At 50.5% G+C, this 26,465-nt stretch overlaps 1 protein-coding gene across 4 annotated transcripts in view; it reads left to right on the top strand.

Moving 5' to 3' along the window:
- malt3 (MALT paracaspase 3) overlaps positions 1–25,594 on the top strand; it is a 242,432-nt gene extending 216,838 nt beyond the window's left edge. For 3 of the 4 annotated variants that reach the window (XM_038784246.1, XM_038784245.1, XM_038784244.1), the window contains exons 13-16: positions 7,062–7,211; positions 13,043–13,197; positions 17,206–17,331; positions 20,811–22,880. In XM_038784246.1, coding sequence (XP_038640174.1) covers positions 7,062–7,211; positions 13,043–13,197; positions 17,206–17,331; positions 20,811–21,095 — 716 coding nt within the window. In that variant the 3' untranslated portion in view covers positions 21,096–22,880. Of the gene's footprint in view, positions 1–7,061; positions 7,212–13,042; positions 13,198–17,205; positions 17,332–20,810; positions 22,881–25,182 lie in introns of those variants that run through there. The other variant, XR_005458688.1, reaches the window with a different exon arrangement.
- The last annotated feature ends 871 nt before the right edge of the window (positions 25,595–26,465 follow it).

Below are 26,465 nucleotides of genomic sequence, written 5' to 3'. Positions count from 1 at the left end.
AGGTGCTGTAGAAATCCAAGTTCTTTAGCGATGAGGCGTAAAGGGAAAACAGGCAGAGCCAGGGTGAAGTGCCACTGGGTATGATGCAAGCGATAAAGTCTCTTGTTACCAGTTGTCTGCAAATAGAAGCAAGGAAACAGTCCAGGTCATGTAAACAGACACGCGAATGCCTGGAAAGAGGACAGCAAAATAAGCCAGCCCGAGTTTCCATTGATCAGGCCAAGAACAAGGAGTTACCTTGGAGCCATGTGACTGGGCATCTAACGATGTTGCCCTTCAGCGCCTTGGCTGGCCAATATTTTGCTCGGGAAGTTGCTGGAAGTGTGAGCCGATAATGGCGCAGTGAGGGGACCCCGTGAATCTAGGGAACCGCGTCAAAGGGGCAAGTAACTGTGCACCTCCTTAGCCAATTGAAATAAAGAACACATGGGTGGAGAAAGAAGTATAATTGTGATTGGATTCAATGTCAAATCAAATCGAGAGGAAGAAAACAAAATTTGGATTATTTTTTAAATCTCCCACAACGATTAAATGTTGACGCACATTACTCCACACTTGTAATAGGTCATTACCAGTGCCAGAGGAGCTGGCTGGCAATAATTAGCAAATTATCACATCATTAAAAGGATGTGGAATGGCCAAGACTTAACTCTCAGGGTGAGCTTAGTTCGTACCTACTGTCCAAATGTAGTTACATCATATCACTCGATGCAGTTTAATGATGACGAGACAGGCAGTGAGGTGCTGTCTTCGTGGCGCTGTCTTTTTATTCTTTTATGGGACGTGGGCATTGCTGACTATGCCAGCATTTATATTGCCCTCCCCTTGTGTGAGCTGCCTTCATGAATCTCCGCAGTCCGTGTGGTGCAGGTACACCCACAGTGCTGTTAGGGAGGTTGTTCCAGGACTTTGGCTCAGTGACAGGGAAGGGATGGCCGGTATATTTCCAAGTCCGGACGGTCTGTGGTTCGGAGGGGGACTTGCATGTGGCAGTCCCATGCATCTGCTGCCCTTATCCTTCTGAATGGGAAAGGTGGTGGGTTTGGAAGGAGCATTGGTGATTTGTTGCAGTGCATCTTGTCGATTATTATTTTTTTAAAATAAATTTTAGAGTACCCAATTCATTTTTTCCAATTAAGGGGCAATTTAGCCTGGCCAATCCACCTACCCTGCACATCTTGGGCGGCACGGTAGCATTGTGGATAGCACAATCGCTTCACAGCTCCAGGGTCCCAGGTTCGATTCCGGCTTGGGTCACTGTCTGTGCGGAGTCTGCACATCCTCCCCGTGTGTGCGTGGGTTTCCTCCGGGTGCTCCGGTTTCCTCCCACAGTCCAAAGATGTGCAAGTTAGGTGGATTGGACATGATAAATTGCCCTTAGTGTCCAAAATTACCCTTAGTGTTGGGTTGGGCTATGGGGATAGGGTGGAGGTGTTAACCTTGGGTAGGGTGCTCTTTACAGGAGCCGATGCAGACTCGATGGGCTGAATGGCCTCCTTCTGCACTGTAAATTCTATGATCTTTGGGTTGTGGGGGCGAAACCCACGCAAACACGGAGAGAATGTGCAAACTCCACACGGACAGTGACCCAGAGCCGGGATCGAACCTGGGACCTCGGCGCCGTGAGGCAGCAGGGCTAATCCACTGTGCCACCGTGCTGCCCTGTAGGTGGCACACATGACTGCCGCTGTGCGTACGCGGTGGAGAGTGTGGATGTTGAAGGTGCTGGCGAGAGTGCCAATCAAGCGGGGCTGCTTTGTCGTGGATGGTGTCGAGCTTCTTGAGTTGTTGGAGCTGCACTCATCCAGACCAGTAGAGAGTATTCCATCACACTCCTGACTTGGAGACGATTCGACGATGGGCAGCCTTTGCGGGGGGGGTCAGGGGGTGAGTTACTCTCCGCAGGATTCCCAGCCTCTGACCTGCTCTGGTAGTAAAACAGGGAACCTCTGAGAGCGACCTTAGCCTGCCCTCGACTGAAGTTAACTGCGGCATTTGCACATAAGTAACAAGTGATGTCAGCCTCACTCTCATTTTGATAACATAGTATGGTTCAAAAACTACCCTCGCAACAGCAAAACAGATCTGAACCATTGCCTGATCTCGAGCAAAATAAAATAAAAATACATCAGTCCCAATCTCAAAGGATTTTACAGTCAATGACGAAACCTTTAGTAATGTAATTTGGAAAACATGACCACTGTTTTGCACACAAGCTCCCAAAGGCAATTCGATAATGACCAGACAACTTCCTCCTTAAGCTGTTGGTTCAGAGACTTAACAGAATTGCTGCAATGCAAAAGGAGGCCATTCGGCACATTGTGTCAGCACCGTACTACGCTGCATACCTGCTGGGTGGCTGTACCTACTATTGAGCTGTAAAGATGAAAAGTATATATGTGGGGAATATTGTGCAGACAGTACTGGCCGCTGTGAGCATCCACTTTTATTGTAAGCCAAAGGTAAAGTCACCACAGTCCCAGATGACCATAGGCTGCTCCGGCGGCCCTGCACGGTCTGCGCAGTGGGCGGGGGGGGCTGACTGGTGGTGATTTAACCTGAGGATCACCACACCTCAGGCAAGGTTGAGAAGGCGGGGCCTTCATGGATAACCTCAGCCGGTGCGGGAATTGAACCCGCCCCTGCAGGCCTGGCTCTGCATCGCAAACCAGCTGTCTGACCCACTGAGCTAAACCCGGGACCCGGTACTGGAATGCTGTTTCACTGAGGATTAGCGCGATGACATATTTTACAAGTGCATTCATAAGAACACGGGGGGGCCGGGATTTTCCAAGCGTCAAGCCGCTCCGAAGCCAGGCTGTCGATTATTTCGGCCGGCGGAGAATCGGCGCCAATCGCGCCCGTGTGGCGCCCAGTTGGGGGCTGCTGAAACAGACCCCGAGGCGATTCTCCGCGGGCGACCGGCCGAACGCCCGCCGAGACCCGCCGGCGTGGTTCCAACCTGGCACCACCCGGCAGGAGGGGGGGAGGGATCTGACTCCGGGGGAGGGCCGTGATCGGGGGCTTCCGATTGGCAGATCAGCAGGTGGCCGCGATCTGGAGGGGGCCTACCTCCTTCTGTGCTGCCCGCTGATAGGTCCCCGACATGTTGCTCCCCGCCAGCACTCAGACGGCCGTCGCGCGCATGCGCAGACCGTGCACGGCCGCCTTTCTAGCCATGCTAGCCCCCTGAACACCGGTGATTTGCTGGGCCAGGAGGCCCGTTGATGGCGCCGTACACCGCTCCGGTGTTTATGCCGCGTCAACAATTGGCCGGGATTTTGGAGAATTCCGGCCAAGAACGAGGAGTCATTCAGCCCTCGAAGCCGCCCCGCCATTCAATATGATCACGGCTGATCTCCCCTGAGCCTCAACTTCACTTCCCTGACCTTCTCCATAACCCAGTCCATTAATAAGAACTGTAGAATGGAAAGGGATAAAACTAAAACAACCCGCCTGGGGTTAAATGCAGTTCCTAAATATAGCACCACAAACAAAAACCGCCTGTTCTACACAATTGTGCTTTAATTGTGTGTATTACGATGCAGGCATGTCCCCGTCCCCTCCACATCCAACATCCCTCAGGCAGGGGGGAGGCCAGAAGGAAATAAACCCTGGTCAATTCCGGAAAGAAATTGTCTGGGAAATTCCTCCCCGAGTCCCTCAGGTGATTGAAATCAGTATAGGCGATCCCAGGTTCTGATTAATGTCACGAAGCTACCTGCCTTTTGTGTGAGCCGATTGTATTTGTGCACTGAGACACACAGACTGGGGGAGTTCCAAATTCATCATCCGGCCTAGACTCAGCCAGCTGATCTAGAGACTGTGGCCGACTGCCAGGACTGGATGTTAGAAAGGCACCAACGCCACCCCCCCCCCTTCCCAAAACCCCTCCCCACTTCTGCTGGAAAATCTGAACCGTACTGTGACAGCAGATGGGTTGGCAGCGGTCACAGTCTTGGCTTGTACGTGAAGGATGGCCCGTAGGAGCAGAACGCTGTAACCCAGCTCAGACTCTGCAGCTGTATTGGGTTGGTGGGTGGGTGGGTGGAGGGTTGGTGGGTGGGGGTCGGGCTAGTTGGTCAGGGGGTAGTCGGGTGGTTGAGAGGGATTGGCGAGGGTTAGAAGGGGGTTAGGTGGACAGTCGGTGGTTGAGGGGCTAGTCAGGTGGTTGGAGGGGGATCAGGAGGCCAGTTGGGAAGGGGGGGGGGGGTCGAGAGGGATTGCTGGGGTCGACCTGAGGATTGGCTGTCTGTGGGATGGGGTGGGGGTGAAGGATTGGTCACTGGGGGTTGATGGGGGGGGGGGGTTTGTCAGGTGGTGGGTCGGGGGTGGTGGGAGTAAGGTGGCACAGTGAATGGGGAGCGGTTGCTGATGGAAATGAAGGAAAATAAATAGGAGTATCAGAGAACCAGGCCAGGTCGATCTCTGGTCTCGACACTGGGGGGAAAAGGGGGGGGCCATTATTTCACAGCACTCAATTGTACCTCCAAACTGAACCAGAAGATGTGTCGACTTTGGGCACGAGTTGCACTTTGCAACTCAGGAGTTGCATTTCTGTAGCGCCCTTCACAACCTCGGGGAAATCGTGGCGTGCTTCCCAGTGTCGCACTTCTAAAACGAGGCCACCGCTGTAATGCACGAGACAATGTTGCCGCGTTGCGCACAGCAAGCTGCCGCAAACCGCAATGAGACAATGAGCGGACGGGCCGAGTGGCCTCCTTCTGCACTGTAAATTCTGTGATTCGACGACTTGAGCGCTCTGTTGTAATCTTGCTGGCTTGAAGGGTCAAGCCTCGTCATGGAGTTTAATGCGGAGAAGTGTGAGGTGATTCACTTTGGAAAGAATAACAGGAATGCGGAATATTTGGCTAATGGTAAAATTCTTGGTAGTGTGGATGAGCAGAGGGATCTCGGTGTCCATGTACATAGATCCCTGAAAGTTGCCACCCAGGTTGATAGGGTTGTGAAGAAGGCCTATGGTGTGCTGGCCTTTATTGGTAGAGGGATTGAGTTCCGGAGCCATGAGGTCATGTTGCAGCTGTACAAAACTCTAGTACGGCCGCATTTGGAGTATTGCGTACAGTTCTGGTCGCCTCATTATAGGAAGGACGTGGAAGCTTTGGAACGGGTGCAGAGGAGATTTACCAGGATGTTGCCTGGTATGGACGGAAAATCTTATGAGGAAAGGCTGATGGGCTTGAGGTTGTTTTCGTTAGAGAGAAGAAGGTTAAGAGGTGACTTAATAGAGGCATACAAAATGATCAGAGGGTTAGATAGGGTGGACAGCGAGAGCCTTCTCCCGCGGATGGAGGTGGCTAGCACGAGGGGACATAGCCTTAAATTGAGGGGTAATAGATATAGGACAGAGGTCAGAGGTGGGTTTTTTACGCAAAGAGTGGTGAGGCCGTGGAATGCCCTACCTGCAACAGTAGTGAACTCGCCAACATTGAGGGCATTTAAAAGTTTATTGGATGAGCATATGGATGATAAGGGCATAGTGTAGGTTAGATGGACTTTGGTGGTTTTTTTTCCATGTCGGCGCAACATCGAGGGCCGAAGGGCCTGTACTGCGCTGTATCATTCTATGTTCTATGTTCTATCTGAAAGAGAGTGCCGCACCCCCTCAGCAGGGCAGCAGAGTGCTACCTTAGATTATGGGCTCAAACCCTTGGACCTTCCGAATCGTCAAGGCCTTGGATAAGAGAATGCGGGGGAGTCGCACGGACGCTGCGGGGCGGGGGGCAAAAATATTTGATACACAGGTAAATCACTTTGTTCGTTTGGAGACGCAGGGCTGTTGATTAAGAACAGCCATTTCTGCTTGGTTGCGAATGTTTTGCCATTTTAAAAGGTCTGTCTGGTTATCAGATTCCTCTCTGTGGGCTGGACCTGTGTAAGCAGTGGCCTCGTTCGCCTGAAATGCACACTGAACTTTCACAGGGGTGGGGGGGGGGCGAGCAGAAACCTGAGCTCCTTGACCTCCTGCCCACTGACAGCTGCGTCTGCAATGGGTCCGCAGCCCGACGCAAGGCAGGGATATGGAAAAGCGATCCCAGCTTTTCCTGGGCCGATGGAGATCACAGGCCCGGCCGGTTTAAATAGAAACAGGCACCATACCCATGGAATCCCTGGCTGGAACTATCGCTCGTGGCAACAAGGGGCCTGTGGAACGGGCCCGAGATATAGGGCTGAAACCCACTGGAAACCTGGACCTTGACGGATTGTAGGTGCCTGCCACAAATTACAGGATATAATCATGGCGTGAGTTACTTCAGCCATTGTTTGGACCAACGCCATTGATTCCTGGGACCCACGGCACTGCTCAACTAGTGGTATCTGACAACGGCGGGATTTATCTTTCCGAGATTAACCTCCCTTAAACTCGTTGTACGGAACTTTGCTGATTTATTTCACTCGTGTAACATTCATTATCTTCCTTTTTCCCACTGGCTGGCCAGAGCGTTTCCTGTTCAATAGAACATAGAACAGTACAGCACAGAACAGGCCCTTCGGCCCTCGAATTAGAATTTTTCAGAACCATTTAACGATTGGATCGAGAATGCCACTGGGTGCGTCGGAATATAATAATGATCTTTATTGTCACAAGTAGGCTTACATTAACGCTGCAATGACGTTACTGTGAAAAGCCCCTAGTCGCCACATTCCGGTGCCTGTTCGGGTACACAGAGGGAGAATTCAGAATGTCCAATTCACCCAACAAGCACGTCTTTCGGGACTTGTGGGAGGAAACCGGAGCGCCCGGAGGAAACCCACGCAGACACGGGGAGAACGTGCAGGCTCCGCACAGACAGTGGCCCAAGCCGGGAATCAAACCCGGGTCCCTGGTGCTGTGAGGCAGCAGTGCTAACCACTGTGCCACCCTATTATGTAGACATTTCTAAAGCGCAATCATTTTGTTATTTTGAACAACAGAGAGAGGTTGGGGAGAGGGTGGGGGGGGGGGGGGGGGGAGTGACGAAGCAAGGCTATTGTACGCCAACGCGTTGTTTTAGGGCCTTATTCACTTTGAATTGGTGAAACTTATTTTCTCCCCACAGACATGGGGAAGGACCAGCTGATTACTGGCAAACAGGTCATGGAGATCAGGCACACCTTGAAGGAGTGCCGTGCACTGACGGATAAGATCTGCACCAGGGGACATACGGTGCAGCTCAGAGTGAGGAACGAACGCTGGAAACGAGCCAACAGTAAGACACTTTGCCAACTATGGAGCAGCCTTTATTGTACTCCCACAATAATCCATCAGGTCGTGTGGGGGCGGACACCCTGTATTATTTTTATTGCATTTTAAATCATACATCCCCACTTTGTTCCAGTTTAATCTTCTTCCCTTGAGCAGCTCCAGAAAATACATTCTGTGGCCAAGATCAGACTCCGGAGCGGTGGTTCGCAACCTTTCATATGTCACAGTACACCGCCAGACTGTAAAAAGCAATTTGAGGCCCACCTTCTGGTTTCTCTGTCTTCTCTCCTTCCTGGGAACTTTGTTTTTAAACTTCTCCCTGTCCTCTCTCCTGTACCTCTCCCTGGTCCCTCTCTCTCCTCCCCGGTTTGTGCACCCTTTTTGAGTTTTCGCTCCTTGTGTGGGCGCTGGGACCTTTGTCTTCAGCTGCCCCGCTGGCCTGACCAACATAAAAAGTCTGAACCAGGCTAGTTGCGGATCTTTCTCAGCCAGCGGGAGCGCTGGAAGAACCAAGATCCGGCGGGTCTTGGGAATGCCAACCACAGGGCTGAAAGGACGGTTACGGTAGCACAGTGGTTAGCACTGTTGCTTCACAGCGCCGGGGTCCTAGGTTCGATTCCCGGCTTGGGTCACTGCCTGCGCGGAGTCTGCACGTTCTCCCCGTGTCTGCGTTGGGTTTCCTCCGGGTGCTCCGGTTTCCTCCCACAAGCCCCGAAAGACGTTCTGTTGGGTGAATTGGACATTCTGAATTCTCCCTCTGTGTACCCGAACAGGCGCCGGAATGTGGCGACTAGGGGCTTTTCACAGTAACTTCATTGCAGTGTTAATGTAAGCCCACTTGTGACAATAAAGATTATTATTATTTCTAAGGTTGTGTTTAGTTTAATTGCAGAAATTCTAAATCATTTTGTTGTGTTATGTAATTTGGAATAACACAAGCTGCCACTTATAAGAACATAAGAACTAGGAGCAGGAGTAGGCCATCTGGCCCCTCGAGCCTGCTCCGCCATTCAATGAGATCATGGCTGATCTTTTGTGGACTCAGCTCCACTTTCCGGCCCGAACACCATAACCCTTAATCCCTTTATTCTTCAAAAAACTATCTATCTTTACCTTAAAAACATTTAATGAAGGAGCCTCTACTGCTTCACTGGGCAAGGAATTCCATAGATTCACAACCCTTTGGGTGAAGAAGTTCCTCCTAAACTCAGTCCTAAATCTACTTCCCCTTATTTTGAGGCTATGCCCCCTAGTTCTGCTTTCACCCTCCAGTGGAAACAACCTGCCCGCATCCATCCTATCTATTCCCTTCATAATTTTATATGATTCTATAAGATCCCCCCTCATCCTTCTAAATTCCAACGAGTACAGTCCCAGTCTACTCAACCTCTCCTCGTAATCCAACCCCTTCAGCTCTGGGATTAACCTAGTGAATCTCCTCTGCACACCCTCCAGCGCCAGTATGTCCTTTCTCAAGTAAGGAGACCAAAACTGAACACAATACTCCAGACGTGGCCTCACTAACACCTGAAACAATTGCAGCACAACCTCCCTAGTCTTAAACTCCATCCTTCTAGCAATGAAGGACAAAAATTCCATTTGCCTTCTTAATCACCTGTTGCACCTGTAAACCAACTTTTTGCGACTCATGCACTAGCACACCCAGGTCTCTCTGCACAGCAGCATGTTTGAATATTTTGTCATTTAAATAATAATCCCGTTTGCTGTTATTCCTACCAAAATGGATAACCTCACATTTGTCAACATTGTATTCCATCTGCCAGACCCTAGCCCATTCACTTAACCTATCCAAATCCCTCTGCAGACTTCCAGTATCCTCTGCACTTTTCACTTTACCACTCATCTTAGTGTCATCTGCAAACTTGGACACATTGCCCTTGGTCCCCAATTCCAAATCATCTATGTAGATTGTGAACAATTGTGGGCCCACTTGATGCAGTTTTGAGTAAAAGATGCTCCAGACTGTGAAGTGAGTTCAATGTGATTTATTGAACTACGAGCACAGTTCTCAATGAGTTCGACTCTCTGCTAATCTAAATGTAGTAACTCAGTCTAACTGAACCAGCCTTGCTCTGAGCCACGTGCTGGGGTGAGATGCTGAGAATACATCCTGTCTCACTCTGTAGAAGTTGGTCTGTGGAAAGAGGTGGGGTGTGAGTGCCTCATCCCTTTGACAGTGAGGTACCACCCCTGAGTGTCCTGACTGCTCATTGGTCATATTCTATGTGTTCATTAGCTGCATGTTTGCATATCATGACACATTTGGAGGGGGGGGGAGGGGTGGTCTTCGCAGACACCAGTGCGGCACACTGGTTGGGAACTGCTGCTGGAGGAGCCAAGTACCTGTGAGGGCTGGTTCAGCTCAGTTGACTGGTTCACGATGCAAGGCCAACAGGTTCAATTCCCGTACCGGCTGAGGTGTGGGTGATCCTCAGGTTAAATCCCCACCTGTCAGCTCTCCCCCCCCTCAAAGGGGAAAGTAGCCTGTGGTCGTCTGGGACTGTGGTGACTTTACCACTTTGCTTTTTATTTACCTGACCGGTGCATTACTGAGGAGCCTCAGGCTGCGTCCCGCTTGATGCACCATCAATTGACCACAGAAGCGAAGTTGTAGTCCGAAACTGAAGGCTTTAATAGACAAGATGTTTCCCCAGCAGCTCGGGTACAGAAAGGAAGCTGTGGGGAACACACGGGCTCTTATACCCCGCCTTACAGGGCGGAGCTACCTTACAGCTCTAACCAATGGGTTACTAGTGTTACATACCATTGGGCCAATGAGCAGCGAGCCTTCTCCACCAATGGTGTCTCGGCATTGCTAGTTACCGTAATACCTCTAGTCATACTGCCACAACGCTGCTGGGATCTTTAACCTGATCTCCATTGTTAACACATCACTGCTTTAATACATTTCTACAAACGAACACCCCCCCCACCTCAATCACTAACCCCAACAACACCCCCCCCTCCGCTCCACCCACTACTCCCAATAGTCCCCCAGCTGATTAGTGATGCTATTCGCTCTTTCTGAGACACATCTCCAAGTATATTTTGTGAAAAGACAGGCTATGTCCATGATTAAGTCTGTTTACTTATAAAAGAAAACAAAAAATGAAGGTAAAACTCCACAAAACTCTGGCAGCATGTGTCAATAGCGTTCGCGTTTTGGGTCCAGTGATTTTTGATGAAGAAAGGTCAACCTTTCGACCTGAAACCCTGTTTCCACCACCACAGATGCTGCCTCACCTGCTGAGATTTTCCGGCATTATTGTTTATTTCTGATTTCACACGCCGGCAGTATTTTGCATTTGCAAGAAAGATTATCCAATTGTCTAGGGTGGTGCTGCCCCCTGCTGGACTGTGACTAACAAAAACGACTTGCGTTTATCAAAGCCATAGAACACCTGCAGTGCAGAAGGAGGCCATCCGGCCCATCGAGTCTGCACCGGCCCTCTGAAACGGCATCCTACCTAGGTCCACTCCCCTGCCCTACCCCCGTAACCCCATGCAATTTTAGCATGGCCAATCCACCTAACCTGCACATCTTTAGACTGTGGGAGGAAACCGGGGCACCCGGAGGAAACCCACACAGACACGGGGAGAACGTGCAGACTCTGCACAGACAATCACCCAAGGCAGAATTGAACCCGGGTACCCTGGCGCTTTGAGGCAGCAGTGCTAACCTCACAGTGCAGCGCTGTGCCACCCCATCAGAAGCCAAGGATCAGATTAAAGACTAAAACTTCAGGCACCTTGATGTGTGTTTTAGGAGTGGTCAGGGATAGATGCCAATCTCCTGAGTTCCTCGAACACATGCTAGTGTAGCACTGTGCGGCATTGTAGGGCAGCACGGTAGTACAAGTGGATAGCACTGTGGCTTCACAGCGCCAGGGTCCCAGGTTCTATTCCCCGGCTTGGGTCACTGTCTGTGCGGAGTCTGCACGTTCTCCCCGTGTCTGCGTGGGTTTCCTCCGGGTGCTCCGGTTTCCTCCCACAGTCCAGAGACGTGCAGGTTAGGTGGATTGGCCACGATAAATTGCCCTTAGGGTCCATAAGACCATAAGACATAGGAGTGGAAGTAAGGCCATTCGGCCCATCGAGTCCACTCCGCCATTCAATCATGGCTGATGGGCATTTCAACTCCACCTACCAGCATTTTCCCCGTAGCCCTTAATTCCTCGCGACATCAAGAATTTATCTATCTGAAGCCATTTAGCGTCCCGGCCTCCACTGCACTCCGCGGCAATGAATTCCACAGGCCCACCACTCTCTGGCTGAAGAAATGTCTCCGCATTTCTGTTCTAAATTTACCCCCTCTAATTCTAAGGCTGTGCCCACGGGTCCTCGTCTCCTCGCCTAACGGAAACAGTTTCTTTGCGTCCACCCTTTCTAAGCCATGTATTATCTTGTAAGTTTCTATTAGATCTCCCCTTAACCTTCTAAACTCCAATGAATACAATCCCAGGATCCTCAGCCGTTCATCATATGTTAGACCCGCCATTCCAGGGATCATCCGTGTGAATCTCCGCTGGACACGCTCCAGTGCCAGTATGTCCTTCCTCAGATGTGGGGCCCAAAACTGGACACAGTACTCCAAAAGGTTAGGAGGGGATAGGGTTGAAGTGAGGGCTTAATGTAGATCGGTGCAGACTCGCTGGGCCGAATGGCCTCCTTCTGCACTGTGTGTTCGATTTCAAATTTCTGTTTCATTGGCAAGCAGGCGTCTCTGGCCCTTGATATTATGATCAACTTTGCCGAGATCGTTGCTGTGACCTCATTGACCTCGAGGTCACTGCTGCCTTCTGACATGTCCGGCTCCTTTGTTATGAAGGTGGGGTGCTTCCTGTAATACTGTGGGCAGGAGCTGTCTCACTCCCTGGCTTGTCGCGAGCTTAAACCACAGGTTTATGGAGCCGAAGGAGATCTCAAAATGTCTCTCTGCCAGAATTGTTATGGCGCAGAAACGAGCATCGTGACTTATTGTCCCCCCACCCCCCCTGGTGTTTCCCGATATCCCTGCACCATTTCTCTCCAGAGAAGCTGCCGGAACTGCTGGCCTTTCCCGGCACTTTCTCTTTTCATTCCATCCTTGCCTACTTCAGTACCTCCCCCGGAGTCCCTCGCCGCCTTTTGCCACCTCCTCCAGCCCCACATCTCTCTGAGATCTCTCCAATTCGGGCCTCTTGTGCATCCTAGATTTCTATTGTTCAGCCATCGGTGGCCATGTCTTCAGCTTCCCAGGGGGGTCCCTCCATAAAGGCAAGATCATAAAAAGCAAGTTAAGTTCTGATGAAGAGTCCGAAAACATTAACTCTCTTTTCTCTCTCCCGATGCCGCCAGACTGGCTGAGTTTTTCCAGCATCTGGTTTCATAAAATTCCACAGTGGCACGGTGGTTATCACCGCTGCCTCACAGCTCCAGGGTCCCAGGTTTGGTTCCCGGCTGGGTCACTGTCTATGCGGAGTCTGCACGTCCTCCCCGTGTGTGCGTGGGTTTCCTCCGGGTGCTCCGGTTTCCTCCCACAGTCCAAAGATGTGCCGGTTAGGTGGATTGGCCATGCTAAAGTGCCCCTTGGTGTCCATAAAAAGGTTAGGTGGGGTTACGGGGATAGGGTGGGCCTTGGGCCTTGATAGGGTGCTCTTTCCAAGGGTCGGTGCTGACGCGATGGGCTGAATGGCCTCCTGCACTGTCTGGATTCTATGATTCTATCCTTTGCCCCTTCCTCCACTGAACCCCAGGGAACCACTTTGGGGTTCTGAAATTCTGATGATCTAACAGGTGAAGAGTTGCTGAGTGCTTTACTTGGTGCCTTTGCAGAGTTGCCGGAGAGGAGAACCGTCCGTTTTCCCTGTGGCGTGGGAGTGGAATTAACCTGCAGCGCCAAATTCTCCAATGTGATGATGGTCTACGCCAAGATCAAGACGCGACCTCCGCAGGTCACCGAGTGCAAAGTTTCCCTTCTGAAACCCGAGGTGAGTGACTGCAACGCGACTGGGGCGGCCCGAGATTGGAGTTGTGGTCCATTGACTCACTGCTGACGGTCTCTTCTTAAGGAACGCTTAAGGACAGATACGTTGTATTACTGCAGCTGAGTGACGTCGGAATGAATTAGGAGTTACTTCTGTTTTGTGACAAATTCTTGCTTTCAGAGCTAGTATGATGATCGTGACTGAGCTCCCGAATCCTCCTATGCGTAGCAGACTCTGAGCTGCTGGTGGGTGGAATCATTCTGGTCATCGTGAGCGACAACGGCCACCTGATGAGCAGCGGTCACCCAAGTGGCAGTGGGCACCCAAGGCGAATCAGTCATCCGAGGAGCATCGACCACTATGTTTCAATGGCACATGATGGCACTGCCCATATGCCAGCAGACCAGATATTCCCAGTGTGTGGGGGAGACATCCCCCCCCCCCCCCCAATCCCCACAGTGTGTGGGATATAGGATGTGATTCCCCCCCCCTATCCCAGTGTGTGGGATACAGGATGTGATTTCCCTATCCCAGTGTGTGGGGTATAGGATGTGATTTCCCTATCCCAGTGTGTGGGGTATAGGATGTGATTTCCCTATCCCAGTGTCTGGGGTATAGGATGTGATTTCCCTATCACAGTGTGTGGGCTATAGGATGTGATTTCCCTATCCCAGTTGTGGGGTATAGGATGTGATTTCCCTATCCCAGTGTGTGGGCTATAGGATGTGATTTCCCCCTATCCCAGTGTGTGGGCTATAGGATGTGATTTCCCTATCCCAGTTGTGGGGTATAGGATGTGATTTCCCTATCCCAGTGTGTGGGCTATAGGATGTGATTTCCCCCTATCCCAGTGTGTGGGGTATAGGATGTGATTTCCCCCTATCCCAGTGTGTGGGGTATAGGATGTGATTTCCCTATCCCAGTGTGTGGGGTATAGGATGTGATTTCCCCCTATCCCAGTGTGTGGGGTATAGGATGTGATTTCCCTATCCCAGTGTGTGGGATATAGGATGTGATTTCCCCCTATCCCAGTGTGTGGGGTATAGGATGTGATTTCCCCCTATCCCAGTGTGTGGGGTATAGGATGTGATTTCCCCCTATCCCAGTGTGTGGGGTATAGGATGTGATTTCCCTATCCCAGTGTGTGGGGTATAGGATGTGATTTCCCTATCCCAGTGTGTGGGATATAGGATGTGATTCCCCCCTATCCCAGTGTGTGGGATATAGGATGTGATTCCCCCCTATCCCAGTGTGTGGGATATAGGATGTGATTTCCCTATCCCAGTGTGTGGGATATAGGATATGATTTCCCTATCCCAGTGTGTGGGATACAGGATGGGATTTCCCTATCCCAGTGTGTGGTATATAGGATGTGGTTCCCCCCCCTATCCCAGTGTGTGGGGTATAGGATGTGATTTCCCTATCCCAGTGTGTGGGGTATAGGATGTGATTTCCCTATCCCAGTGTGTGGGATATAGGATGTGATTTCCCTATCCCAGTGCGTGGGGTATAGGATGTGATTCCCCCCTATCCCAGTGTGTGGGGTATTGGATGTGATTCCCCCCTATCCCAGTGTGTGGGGTATAGGATGTGATTTCCCTATGTCAGTGTGTGGGGTATAGGATGTGATTTCCCTATCCCAGTGTGTGGGATATAGGATGTGATTTCCCTATCCCAGTGTGTGGGATATAGGATGTGATTTCCCTATCCCAGTGTGTGGGGTATAGGATGTGATTTCCCCCTATCCCAGTGTGTGGGGTATAGGATGTGATTTCCCTATCCCAGTGTGTGGGATATAGGATGTGATTTCCCTATCCCAGTGTGTGCGATATAGGATGTGATTTCCCTATCCCAGTGTGTGGGGTATAGGATGTGATTTCCCCTATCCCAGTGTGTGGGGTATAGGATGTGATTTCCCTATCCCAGTGTGTGGGATATAGGATGTGATTTCCCTATCCCAGTGTGTGGGATATAGGATGTGATTTCCCTATCCCAGTGTGTGGGATATAGGATGTGATTTCCCTATCCCAGTGTGTGGGGTATAGGATGTGATTTCCCTATCCCAGTGTGTGGGGTATAGGATGTGATTTCCCTATCCCAGTGTGTGGGATATAGGATGTGATTTCCCTATCCCAGTGTGTGGGATATAGGATGTGATTTCCCTATCCCAGTGTGTGGGATATAGGATGTGATTTCCCTATCCCAGTGTGTGGGGTATAGGATGTGATTTCCCCCTATCCCAGTGTGTGGGGTATAGGATGTGATTTCCCTATCCCAGTGTGTGGGATATAGGATGTGATTTCCCCCTATCCCAGTGTGTGGGGTATAGGATGTGATTTCCCTATCCCAGTGTGTGGGATATAGGATGTGATTTCCCTATCCCAGTGTGTGGGATATAGGATGTGATTTCCCCCTATCCCAGTGTGTGGGATATAGGATGTGATTTCCCTTCCCTGGTTTGTTGTCTGGCGGAGGTTACAGAGATGGGGAAAGTTGTAGGGTCTGGAGGACAGTACAGAGATAGGTGTGCTGTCGGAGCTCTGGGTGGTTACCGAGATAGGGAGGGTTGCAGGGGTTGAGGTGTTTACAGAAGTAGGGCGGGTTGTGGGGGCTACAGAGATGTGGAGGGTTGTGGGAGCTGGAGGCTGTTACAGAGATAGGGAAAGTTATATGTGCTGGAGGAGTTTACAGAGAGAGAGAGGGTTATAGGTGCTGGAGGATGTTACAGAGATAGGGATGGATAAAGGGGCTAGAAGCCGTTACAGAGATAGGGAAGGTTGTAGGGGCTGGAGGAGGTTACAGAGATAGAGAGGGTTGTAGGGGCTGGAGGAGGTTACAGAGATGGGGGGGGGGGGGTAGGGGCTGGAGGAGGTTACAGAGATAGGGAGGGTTGTAGGAGCTGGAGGAGGTTACAGAGATAGGGAGGGTTGTAGGGGCTGGAGGTGGTTACAGAGATAGGGAGGGTTGTAGGGGCTGGAGGAGGTTACAGAGATAGAGAGGGTTGTAGGAGCTGGAGGTGGTTACAGAGATGGGGACGGTTATATGTGCTGGAGGAGTTTACAGAGAGAGAGAGGGATAAAGGGGCTGGAGGCCGTTATAGAGGTAGGGAGGGTTGTAGGAGCTGGAGGAGGTTACAGAGATAGGGAGGGGTGTCGAGGCTGGAGGAGGTTACAGAGATAGGGAGGGCTGTAGGGGCTTGAGGAAGTTGCAGAGATAAGGAGGGTTGTAAGGGCTGGTAGCGGTTATAGTGATAGGGAGGGGTGTTGGGGATAGAGGAGATTACAGGGTGTTGGGGATAGAGGAGATTACAGGATGCCAAGTTGCCAACGCATTCATTGTAATAATCCAAGTGGGTGAGGCAGCTCATTGTAAGGACAGCTGACACCATCAGGCCAGGAGCACTATTATATACGGCAACTCCCAGATTCCTTTAGCCATCACATGCTTTGAAGGTCACAAGCAGAGGACAAAGATTGACGTAATCCCTGTGAGAAACCTTGTGACCAGGCAGCATATTGCAGAGTGGGTTGTGGAATGTACCTTTTGACAGTCACAAGCTGGCAAGTCAACAACCAGTGGAGGGTCAGCTCATTCCTCTTGGGAAATGGTCAACTGAGCGATGAATGTGAGGTCCTGTACCCGGTTAGTAAACATGAAGAAATCCTCATGTTTATTTGCCCAGCCAGTGCTGGCCTCGTGAGTTCAACAGGATGGGAAGGTGTTTCAGGCGGTCACTCCTCCGTCATCCAAACGGAAAGATATCGTGATTTATTTATTTGCCGTCAAATTGTATCTTCCATGCTTTTGCCTGCTGGGCTCCGACCATTTCAGGGTGAGGGTATTGGAAAGGGCCGCCCTACAATCTCGGTAATGGTACGGAAGGGCAGGAAAATGAAGAATGTGGGCCGAGTGAAGGGAAGAATGAGCTTCAGATGCCTTTTTTTTTTTTTACAATTGTGACGCACGTTGAGTGTCTGTCGGAAGATTGGTAACTTTTTATTTTTCCAACAGGAGCTGGCGCGTGCCCCTTCGGACCTCAGCGTGGGCTCAGCGCAAATGGATACCCTGCTAACTAGTCTGAACGATCGGCAGCAGTCAGACACTACACTCAATCTGTGCGGCCTGCATAAACTGGAGGTAACAAGGGGAAACCTGCATTTATATAGCGCCTCCCACAACCCCCAGCGCTCCCCAAAGCACTTTGCAGCCGATTATCGTCTAGTCACTGTTGTAATGCCGATAAACGACAGGTCAAATTGTCCAGCCCGAGATAAGCTGCAGTTTCCTCTTGTTAAACGTTCGGGTGGCAGAGTACACCGTCTTTCTCTCCTGCCGCAAACTCCATTGCCTCGGCACCCATTTGATCCCCCTCTCCCGGGACGTCGGCTCTGGGTGAACCAGATTTTGGCAGTGTGCCCTGGCCACACCACTAATCCGATATCCCCCCCCCCCCATCACAAAGGCGACCTACTTCCATATCTGTAGCATTGTCCATCTTGGCCCCTGCTTCACCCAGCAGCAGTCAAACCCGTGATCCATGCCTTTGCCAACCTTCGTACTCACCAGCCTACTGTAGCAGGCAGCCCTCCATCACCCTCAGATTTAAAATTTGTATCCTCGTCGTGGTGGCCCTCACGAGACCCCCGGGATGACCTGATTGATCTCCCCTTGGGATGCGTGGAACAATAATTAGAATAATCGCTTATTGTCACGAGTAGGCTTCAATGAAGTTACTGTGAAAAGCTCCAAGACGCCACATTCCGGCACCTGTTCGGGGAGGCTGGTACGGGAATTGAACCCGCGCTGCGGGAATACAAGCTCCCCCACTGAAGGGCAGAGGCTGGAGCTCGTGAAACTAACACTTAAAAGCCGGCCCGGATTGGGACCAGCATGATCGGTGGTGCGGGCTGGATGCTGCCTTTGTTTTGCCTTAAGAATAAACCTTCATGGGGCAGCACGGTGGCACAGTGGTTAGCATTGCTGCCTACGGCGCTGAGGACCCGGGTTCGAATCCCGGCCCTGGGTCACTGTCCGTGTGGAGTTTGCACATTCTCCCCGTGTCTGCGTGGGTTTCACCCCCACAACCCAAATATGTGCAGGATAGGTAGATTGGCCATGCTAAATTGCCCCTTAATTGGATAAAATAATTGGGTACTCTAAATTTAAAAAAAAAGAATAAACCTTCATGATCTCACCATGCCTATCTCTGTAACCTCCTCCAGTTCTACGTCCCTCGGAGAACTCTCCGATCTGGCCCACGAAACCCCAACTCCGGCCTATTAATAGTTGTGCCTTCATCTCCCTGGGGCCTGGAGTTCCCTCCCTAAAACCCCTCTGGCTGTGGCGTAGTATCCTGATCCCTGAACCAATAGGTCAGAGTTCAAATCCCATTCTGGATGTTCAAGGATGTCGCATTCACAATGCGACCAAACGGGTTGATTATCAACTTGTAAATCCTTCCAACACAGGCCAATAGCAAGCGGCAAGAGTGGGAGAGGTCCACCACCTGATGGACATAACTTGCCATCGCGAGCCAGAGTTTCATGCATGTAGAAACCGTGTGTAGCCACAGCAACCCGGTCTCCTTGGGGGAGCCAGTTGGCAGGGCGGCCAGTGTGGGTCGGATTGGTGCTAACGACGTGAGGTTGAGTTTCCCCTTGTGGCTGGGATAGATTTGGGACTTGCCCTAGATGTGGTGGAGTCACAAAGCTGTGGAGCGGACCTGCCCCTTCAGGTCAGCCGGGGCGTCACAGATCTGATGCTCCTCCTACTAGGGGCAAGAGTGAGAAGCTATAATTGGTTGAGCCCATATTCAAAATGGTGCCCATGGAAGGGTCAAAGGAAGTTGCCAGCCTTCCTCAGAATGGTAACACTCAAACACTTCCAAAAATCCAGAGCTCGCTATTCCCCATAAATGCTTTGTGTCAATTGTCCGGTGCGGGTGTCAAGGAATGTAGAACAAGGCCTTTGGGAAAATGGTATCAACATCAGCAATGTGGAGACCCAGACTAATGCCGTGGGGACACGGGTTCAAATTTCAAATTCAAATTTACTTTACTAAATCTGGATTTGTAAAGCTAGTCTCAGTAACGAAGGAAATCTGCCGTCCTTACCCGGTCTGGCCTACATGTGACTCCAGACCCACAGCAATGTGGTTGACTCTTAATTGCCCTCTGGAATGGTCTGGCAAGCCACTCAAGCCAGCGCCGCCCACATCCCATGAAAGAATAAAAGACGGGTTAAATGGGGTTGAGGTCCATGATCTAACTGAATGGTGTTGCAGGCCAGGAAGGCTGAATGGCCTCCTGTTCCTTCGTTCCTTATACCCCGAAATAAAGGAGGTGATTTGCACTAACTCCAACTTCATAGAATCCCCGTTGTGCAGAAGGAGGCCATTCGGCCCATCGAGTCTGCACCGACCCTCTGAAAGAGCATCCTACCTGGGCCCACTCCCCCCGTCCTATCCCCGTAATCCCATTACCTCATCTAACCTGAACACCTTTGGACAGCGGGATGAAACCGGAGCACCCGGAGGAAACCCACGCAGACACGGGGAGAACGTGCAGACTCCACACAGATAGTCCCCCAAGGTTGGAATTGAACCCGGGGACCCTGGCGCTGTGAGGCAGCAGTGCTAACCATTGTGCCAGCATGCCGCCCCTACGCGTCAAGCCAAGAATTCCTGTGTGTTTCTGAGCCGGGTTTTTTCTCACACTTCTTCAATATCCGGACCCTGGCATGCACGGCTGACTGGCGTGAGTGACTGCGGTGCATTTGGTGGTTGGCTCTGCAATGGTGATGCTAACATCTGCCACCTTCGCTCGGCCCAGGGTTGACGCTGTGAGCTTCCTGACGTTTGCCATCATTGCTCCTGCTGCGGCTGCATTGTGAGGCGTGTTGCCCTCGTTTCCAGTCAGTGGGCTGGATTCTCCGCTGCCTCAGCCTCGGCGGCGCGCCGTTCGCTGGCGGCGGGATCCTCTACTCCCGGCGCTTGTCAGTGGGATCTCCAGCGTATGGCCCGCCAGCGGGAACAGGGAATCCCAAAGGATGGAGAATTTCAGCCTCACTGTCTCACTATCCCAGTCACTATCTCACTGTGTCACTTGACATGTTTGTTGCTGGCCGATTGCCCGCAAAGGAATTGCTTTAACCATCCTGAATTGACTCAAGGTCACGGCGAGGCCATTTGGTGCCTCTCCCACTAGATTCTGGCTGATTTGTAAGGAAGGCAGATTTCCCTCCCTCAAGGACATTAATAAGCCAAATGGATGTTTACGAGAAGCAGTAGACTTGACCGCTGATAGTTTCATGGTCACTGGGACTAGCTTTATATTCCAAATTTATTAATTGAATTTAAATTCCACCAATTCCTGCGGTGGGATTTGAACCCTGTGTCCCCAGAGTATTAGATGGGCCTCCGGATTTCTCGTCCAGTGACACTACCACCTTCTTAATAGCAGGTGAATTTTCTTTAGCATCTTTTTGTTTGGTTTAGTACGTTGTTTTTCAGAACAGGATAAGGTTGGTAAAACAGGGGACGGTGTACGTTACCCAAAACGGGAAACAAAGCCGTTTTTCGTGGGAACTCGTCTTAATCCCTATTTCTGTTTCTATAGCAACCTTTGATCCTCCGGGTGACCGTCCGGTACCGCCTCTTGAAGGAGAACCCAAAGCTGGAAGAAACGGCAGCGGTGAACTTGGGCCACCCTTTGATTGCACGGCTGGAGCTGTACAGGACAATGCCCGCCGCCCGTGTGGAAGCGGATGCCACCAGCACGGCCTGCGGGTCAGGAACACGGACAGGTGCCAACAAGCGGGAGGTCAAGCCGCCGGCCTGCCCGGCTCGAATGTCCAATCAACCAGAGGAGAATGACGAGAGTGACGTATCAAATGGGAGTTGATAGCACTTTCTCCTAATATTGAACCGAAGGGACAAATCCAGCTTTCTTCAGAGAGTGCTCAATATTAATATTTGTAGTTATGCACTCAACAGAAACATTACACTTAGGTCAGCTACTTATGTTTTTGGTAGGGTTGCTGGCAACTCCTCCCCAGTTCCTGGGCTCCGTTATTACTATCGGGAGGTAAAACTTTATGAATTCAGTAATGGTTCACTTTGTCAGCCTGTTGAATTTGCCTCCTGGAGCCAATCAAATTGTTACTTCCAATCCTGGAAATGACTGTACGTCTTTGGAATCAGATGGCGTCGTCTCCGATAGGCAGCCCTCTGATGCCAAGTGGGATTCAGGCAAACCCATCGGAAGTCCGCCGGGAAGGGAACCTAATGCCTGGGTTTGTCTTTGCCAATGCCTGGCTGTTATCTGGACGCAACGGACCATCTCTTTGTCGTGAACCGCTTCTAAACAGCTCGATTCTTGGCTTATGAAGTTGGTGGCACGTTGACAAGTCGTCATTACTGGAGAGTGAATAGCTCTCCTCGAACTCCGCACCCACCCATGGGCATGCCACGCCAGACACTTGGGGGTGATATGTTGGCTGGATTTATACTCCTGTCACCTCCACTGACTGCTGCTCCCGCCAGCACCAATCCTAAAGTTGTTGCTTATTTCTTCTGAACATTCAGTCGGTTGGAATCTATTCAAGACAATGTCGGGAAGTAAATGTGCCATAGACGTAGCGTTCCACAAAATCCCGGAGCAAGATCTCCTGCAGCAAGTGATTCGACTATAGTCCGCAAAGTACCATAGACATTTCTCTAAAGAGAGATCAATTGGCTAAAGAGACAAGGTTGAGGAGGCAGGGCCTCAATGAACTACCACAGCTGGTATTGAACCCGTGCTGTTGGCGTCATCCTGATTTGCACTCGGCTCATCTAGCCAGCTGAGCTAACCGACCCCCACGTTTTTCTGTACTACTCCGGACAATCTGACCCGAATTATAGATCTCGCCTTAATCGCTGTTGCATCCTGTACCAGGCTAAGTGTTTCAGGGTCACTTCTTTTATTCCTGATCATTGTCCCTAATGGTGAGCAGTGTGTCAGATATAACTGACAGCACATTTGAGGCTTCATGGGTTTACTCCTGTCCATAATACTTACACCTATGTTGGAAAGCTGGACTCAATCCGTTCCTTATGTTTACCAACAGAGTGCAAGTGTCCAGTACTCCTGGGCGAACGGGAGTGCTGTTAAACTTGGACGCACGTGACCAAACCCAATTGGATTGGATTGGATTTGTTTATTGTCACGTGTACCGAGGTACAGTGAAAAGTATTTTTCTGTGAGCAGCTCAACAGATCATTCAGTACGTGGGAAGAAACGGGAATTAAACAAAATTCAAGAAAATACATAATAGGGCAACACAAGATATACAATATACTCATGGAAGTAATTTCCATCAGAGACGGAGGGTAAGGATCAACAGCGTCTTTCCCTCCTTGCTGAAGGTGAAGCACAGGAACAGTAGGAGGCCATTCAGCCCCTTGAGCCAGTCCCGCCATTCGCTGAGATCATGGCTGATCTGTGACCTAACTCCATATATCTGCCTTTGAGCCATATCCCTTCATATCTTTGCCCAAAAATAAACGATCTCTTTCAGATTCAAAATTAGCAACTGATCAGCTGATTGTGGGAGAGAGTTCCAAACTGCCACCACCCTTTGAGTGAAGAGGTTCACGGGCAGCACGGTAGCATTGTGGACAGCACAATCGCTTCACAGCTCCAGGGTCCTAGGTTCGATTCCCGGCTTGGGTCACTGTCTGTGCGGAGTCTGCACATCCTCCCCGTGTGTGCGTGGGTTTCCTCCGGGTGCTCCGGTTTCCTCCCACAGTCCAAAGATGTGCAGGTTAGGTGGATTGGCCATGATAAATTGCCCTTAGTGTCCAAAATTGCCCTTAGTGTTGGGTGGGGTTACTGGGTTATGGGGAGAGGGTGGAGGTGTTGACCTCGGGTAGGGTGCTCTTTCCAGGAGCCGGTGCAGACTCGATGGGCCGAATGGCCTTCTTCTGCACTGTAAATTCTATGATAATCAACATCTCTCCTCATCCGCCTGGCCCTAATTTTTAGACAAAGTCCCCTAGTTCTAGAATCTCCAACCAGAGGAAGCAGTTTACATTCATCGACCCTGACTTTTCCTGTTGAAGTTGCTTTTTCCTGCAATAGCACTTCCAATCCGAAATCGAACCTGGGCAAATATTGTACTATACTGGATTCACTGGTGACACTCACTGAAAACAAGATACGTTTTAAGGCAGATTGTGCAAAGACTTTGTTACTCCTAAGTGACAGACTATAGTGCATTCATTATTGAATGTCAAGACAGTAAAATGGCAGCAAGCAGCCCAAGATATTACAGTTGAGGTCAATTCCTGTTTAAGTCGATTAGCGATCGAATCATGTTTAAAAATCTGATCCAGTTTTATTCTCCTATTTATTTGTTCGAAGCTCAATGGTTTGTAAACAAGAGCTTCCTCTTCACACTTAATACCACTAGGGTCACAGAGATTTGCAGCACAGGAAAGGCCGTTCAGCCCATCGCACCTGTCCTGGTCCAAAACCGCCACCGAAGTATTGTTTTTGTTTATGAAAGGATTTCCCGTTCCTGATGGTTGAAGCTGATGACGGATCCCCTGACAGGAGAGGAGGAGGTCGGAGGCAAGATTGACAACTCTGTCTTTGGAGGGGATAGCACTGGACGTTGCACATCTCCATTCGAGAGAGGAGTTGACCGAGCCCAGGGAAGGAAAATGGCATCGATGCTTTGCAACTCCCCCTCGGGAGGAGTTGGCACTGCACATTAAACCATCGGGGTCGATTCATGTTACGATTTGTCCGTCGGAGTTAATTAACAGAAACGTTTAGGTATGACCATCCTCCTACGTCTTGGCGTGTGTTGCCAATATGTGAACCTGGAGAATGAGAGATGAAAATGTTCTCCCGTAAATCCTGTTGGCATTTGCTTGTTGCATTCAATGATCCAGACCCCAGCATTGCGAATGAGCATTAATTCCATGAAGCATTTCGGAGACACATTCACAAAGTCAACTGGCGTTGGCAGAGTTTCTGGACTCTTGTGTGATCTGGAGCTCAATTTTCACAAAATGCATTCAAACCAGTTTATAAAAGGGAGCGGGGAGGGGGGGTCATCCAGGCTCTGTGGCATGAGTCAAAGGTTCCACAGGTTTGCCTCTGCAAGTTCCCGATATCGCCAGTTCCTCAGGTCAGCGGAGACAGGTTCCCAACAAGAATCATACAATCCCCACAGTGCAGAAGGAGGCCATTCAGCCCATCGAGTGTGCACCGACCCTCTGAAGGAGCACCCGCCTTGGCCCACGGCCCCACCCTATCCCCGTAACCCCAACAAACGTTTGGACACCAGGGGGCAATTTAGAATGGCTGCTCCACCTAACCTGCATATCTCTTCAAGACTTGATATTCATTCCGCACAGAAGGGAGGGTAAATAAAGATCCTTGTGGGTCGCAATATTAGTTAGCAGGGGAACCACGCCCAGGTGAACCCCATGCATAGCCGTGTGTTTTATGCAGTGCACATGTGGGAAAAATGCATTATATAAATAATATTCAGAACTCTAATGATTGTGAGATAACGTGGTATGGTGGCACAGTGGTTCGCACTGCTGCCTCACAGTGCCAGGGTTCAATTCCAACCTTGGGTGACGTGCCTGCGTGGGTTTCCTCCGGGTGCTCCGGTTTCCTCCCACGGTTCAAAGATGTGCAGGTTAGGTGGATTGGCCGCGATCAATTGCCCCTTAGTGTCCAGGGATGTGCAGGTTAGGTTACGGAGATAGCGCAGGGTAGCTGGGAAGTGGATGTAGGGAGAGTGCTCTTTCGGGGAGGGGATCGGTGCAGACTCAATGGGCTGAATGGCCTCTGCTTGTACTGTTACGATTCTATGGTACAGTGTGAGAGCCAACATGCATTTATTCGTCGGAAAATCAAAATTATTCCTTATCCTTTCATAGCGCACAGTGGCATAAACCTCTCAACTGATTTTCTGGTTACACCCCAGGTTGGCAAACAGCCCATCGGCATGACGTCGGACATTTTGATATTTTCCACAGCAACGGATTAGAAATGAAATTTGAAAATGTTGTCTGCTCCAGGGTTAATCGACTGCGCTGACTTCATCGGCCCAGATGCCACTGCATTCTCGACTAGCTATTGGATCTTTCAGTAGATTTTATGAGGCCGTATTTATTTTCATGTGGATGTTATTTTTGGTGACAATTAAAGTTCTCAGGCTACCAAAAGACTGGAGGCCGGCCCTCAATTACAGTTCTCATTCCCCAGTCTATGGAGCACATATTTGTAACTGGGTCCCATATCTTTGGAGGAGCTGGTACGAGATTTTTTTAAAAAACGAGTCAAATGGCGACAAAGAATTCTTGTTTTGTTTTTCTGTGACTGACATTTTGTTCTGATGGTGCTGCGGGTGGGGGGGGGAGGGGGAGTGGAAATGGGAAAGCCATGGGGGGGGGGGGGGGGGAATATAGAGCAGAATTGTCTGGTAGGACAAGGGGACGGGGGGGCTGTAATATTCCGCCACAGGACTGACCACCCCCTCTCCCCCCAAAAAAGTATCGAGAGCTGTATCAGCGCAAAGGGTCACGTAGACCTCGAACTCCGGGGGAGAATGAATGTGGCTCGAAGCAGCCTCACTTTTGAATTTCTTTTTTTTTAATGGTTATGGGGCTGGTTTAGCACAGTGGACTAAACAGCTGACTTGCAAAGCAGAACGATGCCAGCAGCGCAGGTTCAATTCCCGTACTGGCCTCCCCGAACAGGCGCCGGAATGTGGCGACTAGGGGCTTTTCACAGTAACTTCATTTGAAGCCTACTGGTGACAATAAGCGATTTTCATTTTTTCATTAATGTAAATTGAGAGTACGCGATCATTTATTTATTTTTCCCAATTAAGGGGCAATTTAGCGTGGCCAATCCACCTGCCCTGCACATCATTGGGTTAACACAGTAAGAAGTCTGACAACACCAGGTTAAAGTCCAACATGTTTGTTTCAAACACTCGGGTGAGGAAGGAGCAGCGCTCCGAAAGCTAGTGTTTGAAACAAACCTGTTGGGCTTTAACCTGGTGTTGTCAGACTTCTTACTGTGCTCATCCCAGTCCAACGCCGGCATCGCCACATCATCATTGGGTTGTGGGGGCGAAACCCGCGCAAACACGGGGAGAACGTGCAAACTCCACCCGGACAGTGACCCAGGGCCGGGATCGAACCTGGGACCTCGGCGCCGTGAGGCAGCAGTGCTAACCAATGTGCCGCCCGGATTTCCTGA

Source organism: Scyliorhinus canicula, chromosome 24 (genome assembly GCF_902713615.1).
Source record: "Scyliorhinus canicula chromosome 24, sScyCan1.1, whole genome shotgun sequence".
Taxonomy (NCBI): domain Eukaryota; kingdom Metazoa; phylum Chordata; class Chondrichthyes; order Carcharhiniformes; family Scyliorhinidae; genus Scyliorhinus; species Scyliorhinus canicula.
Note: the sequence above shows the minus strand (reverse complement) of the source record. Positions and strands in the feature narration are given on the sequence as shown.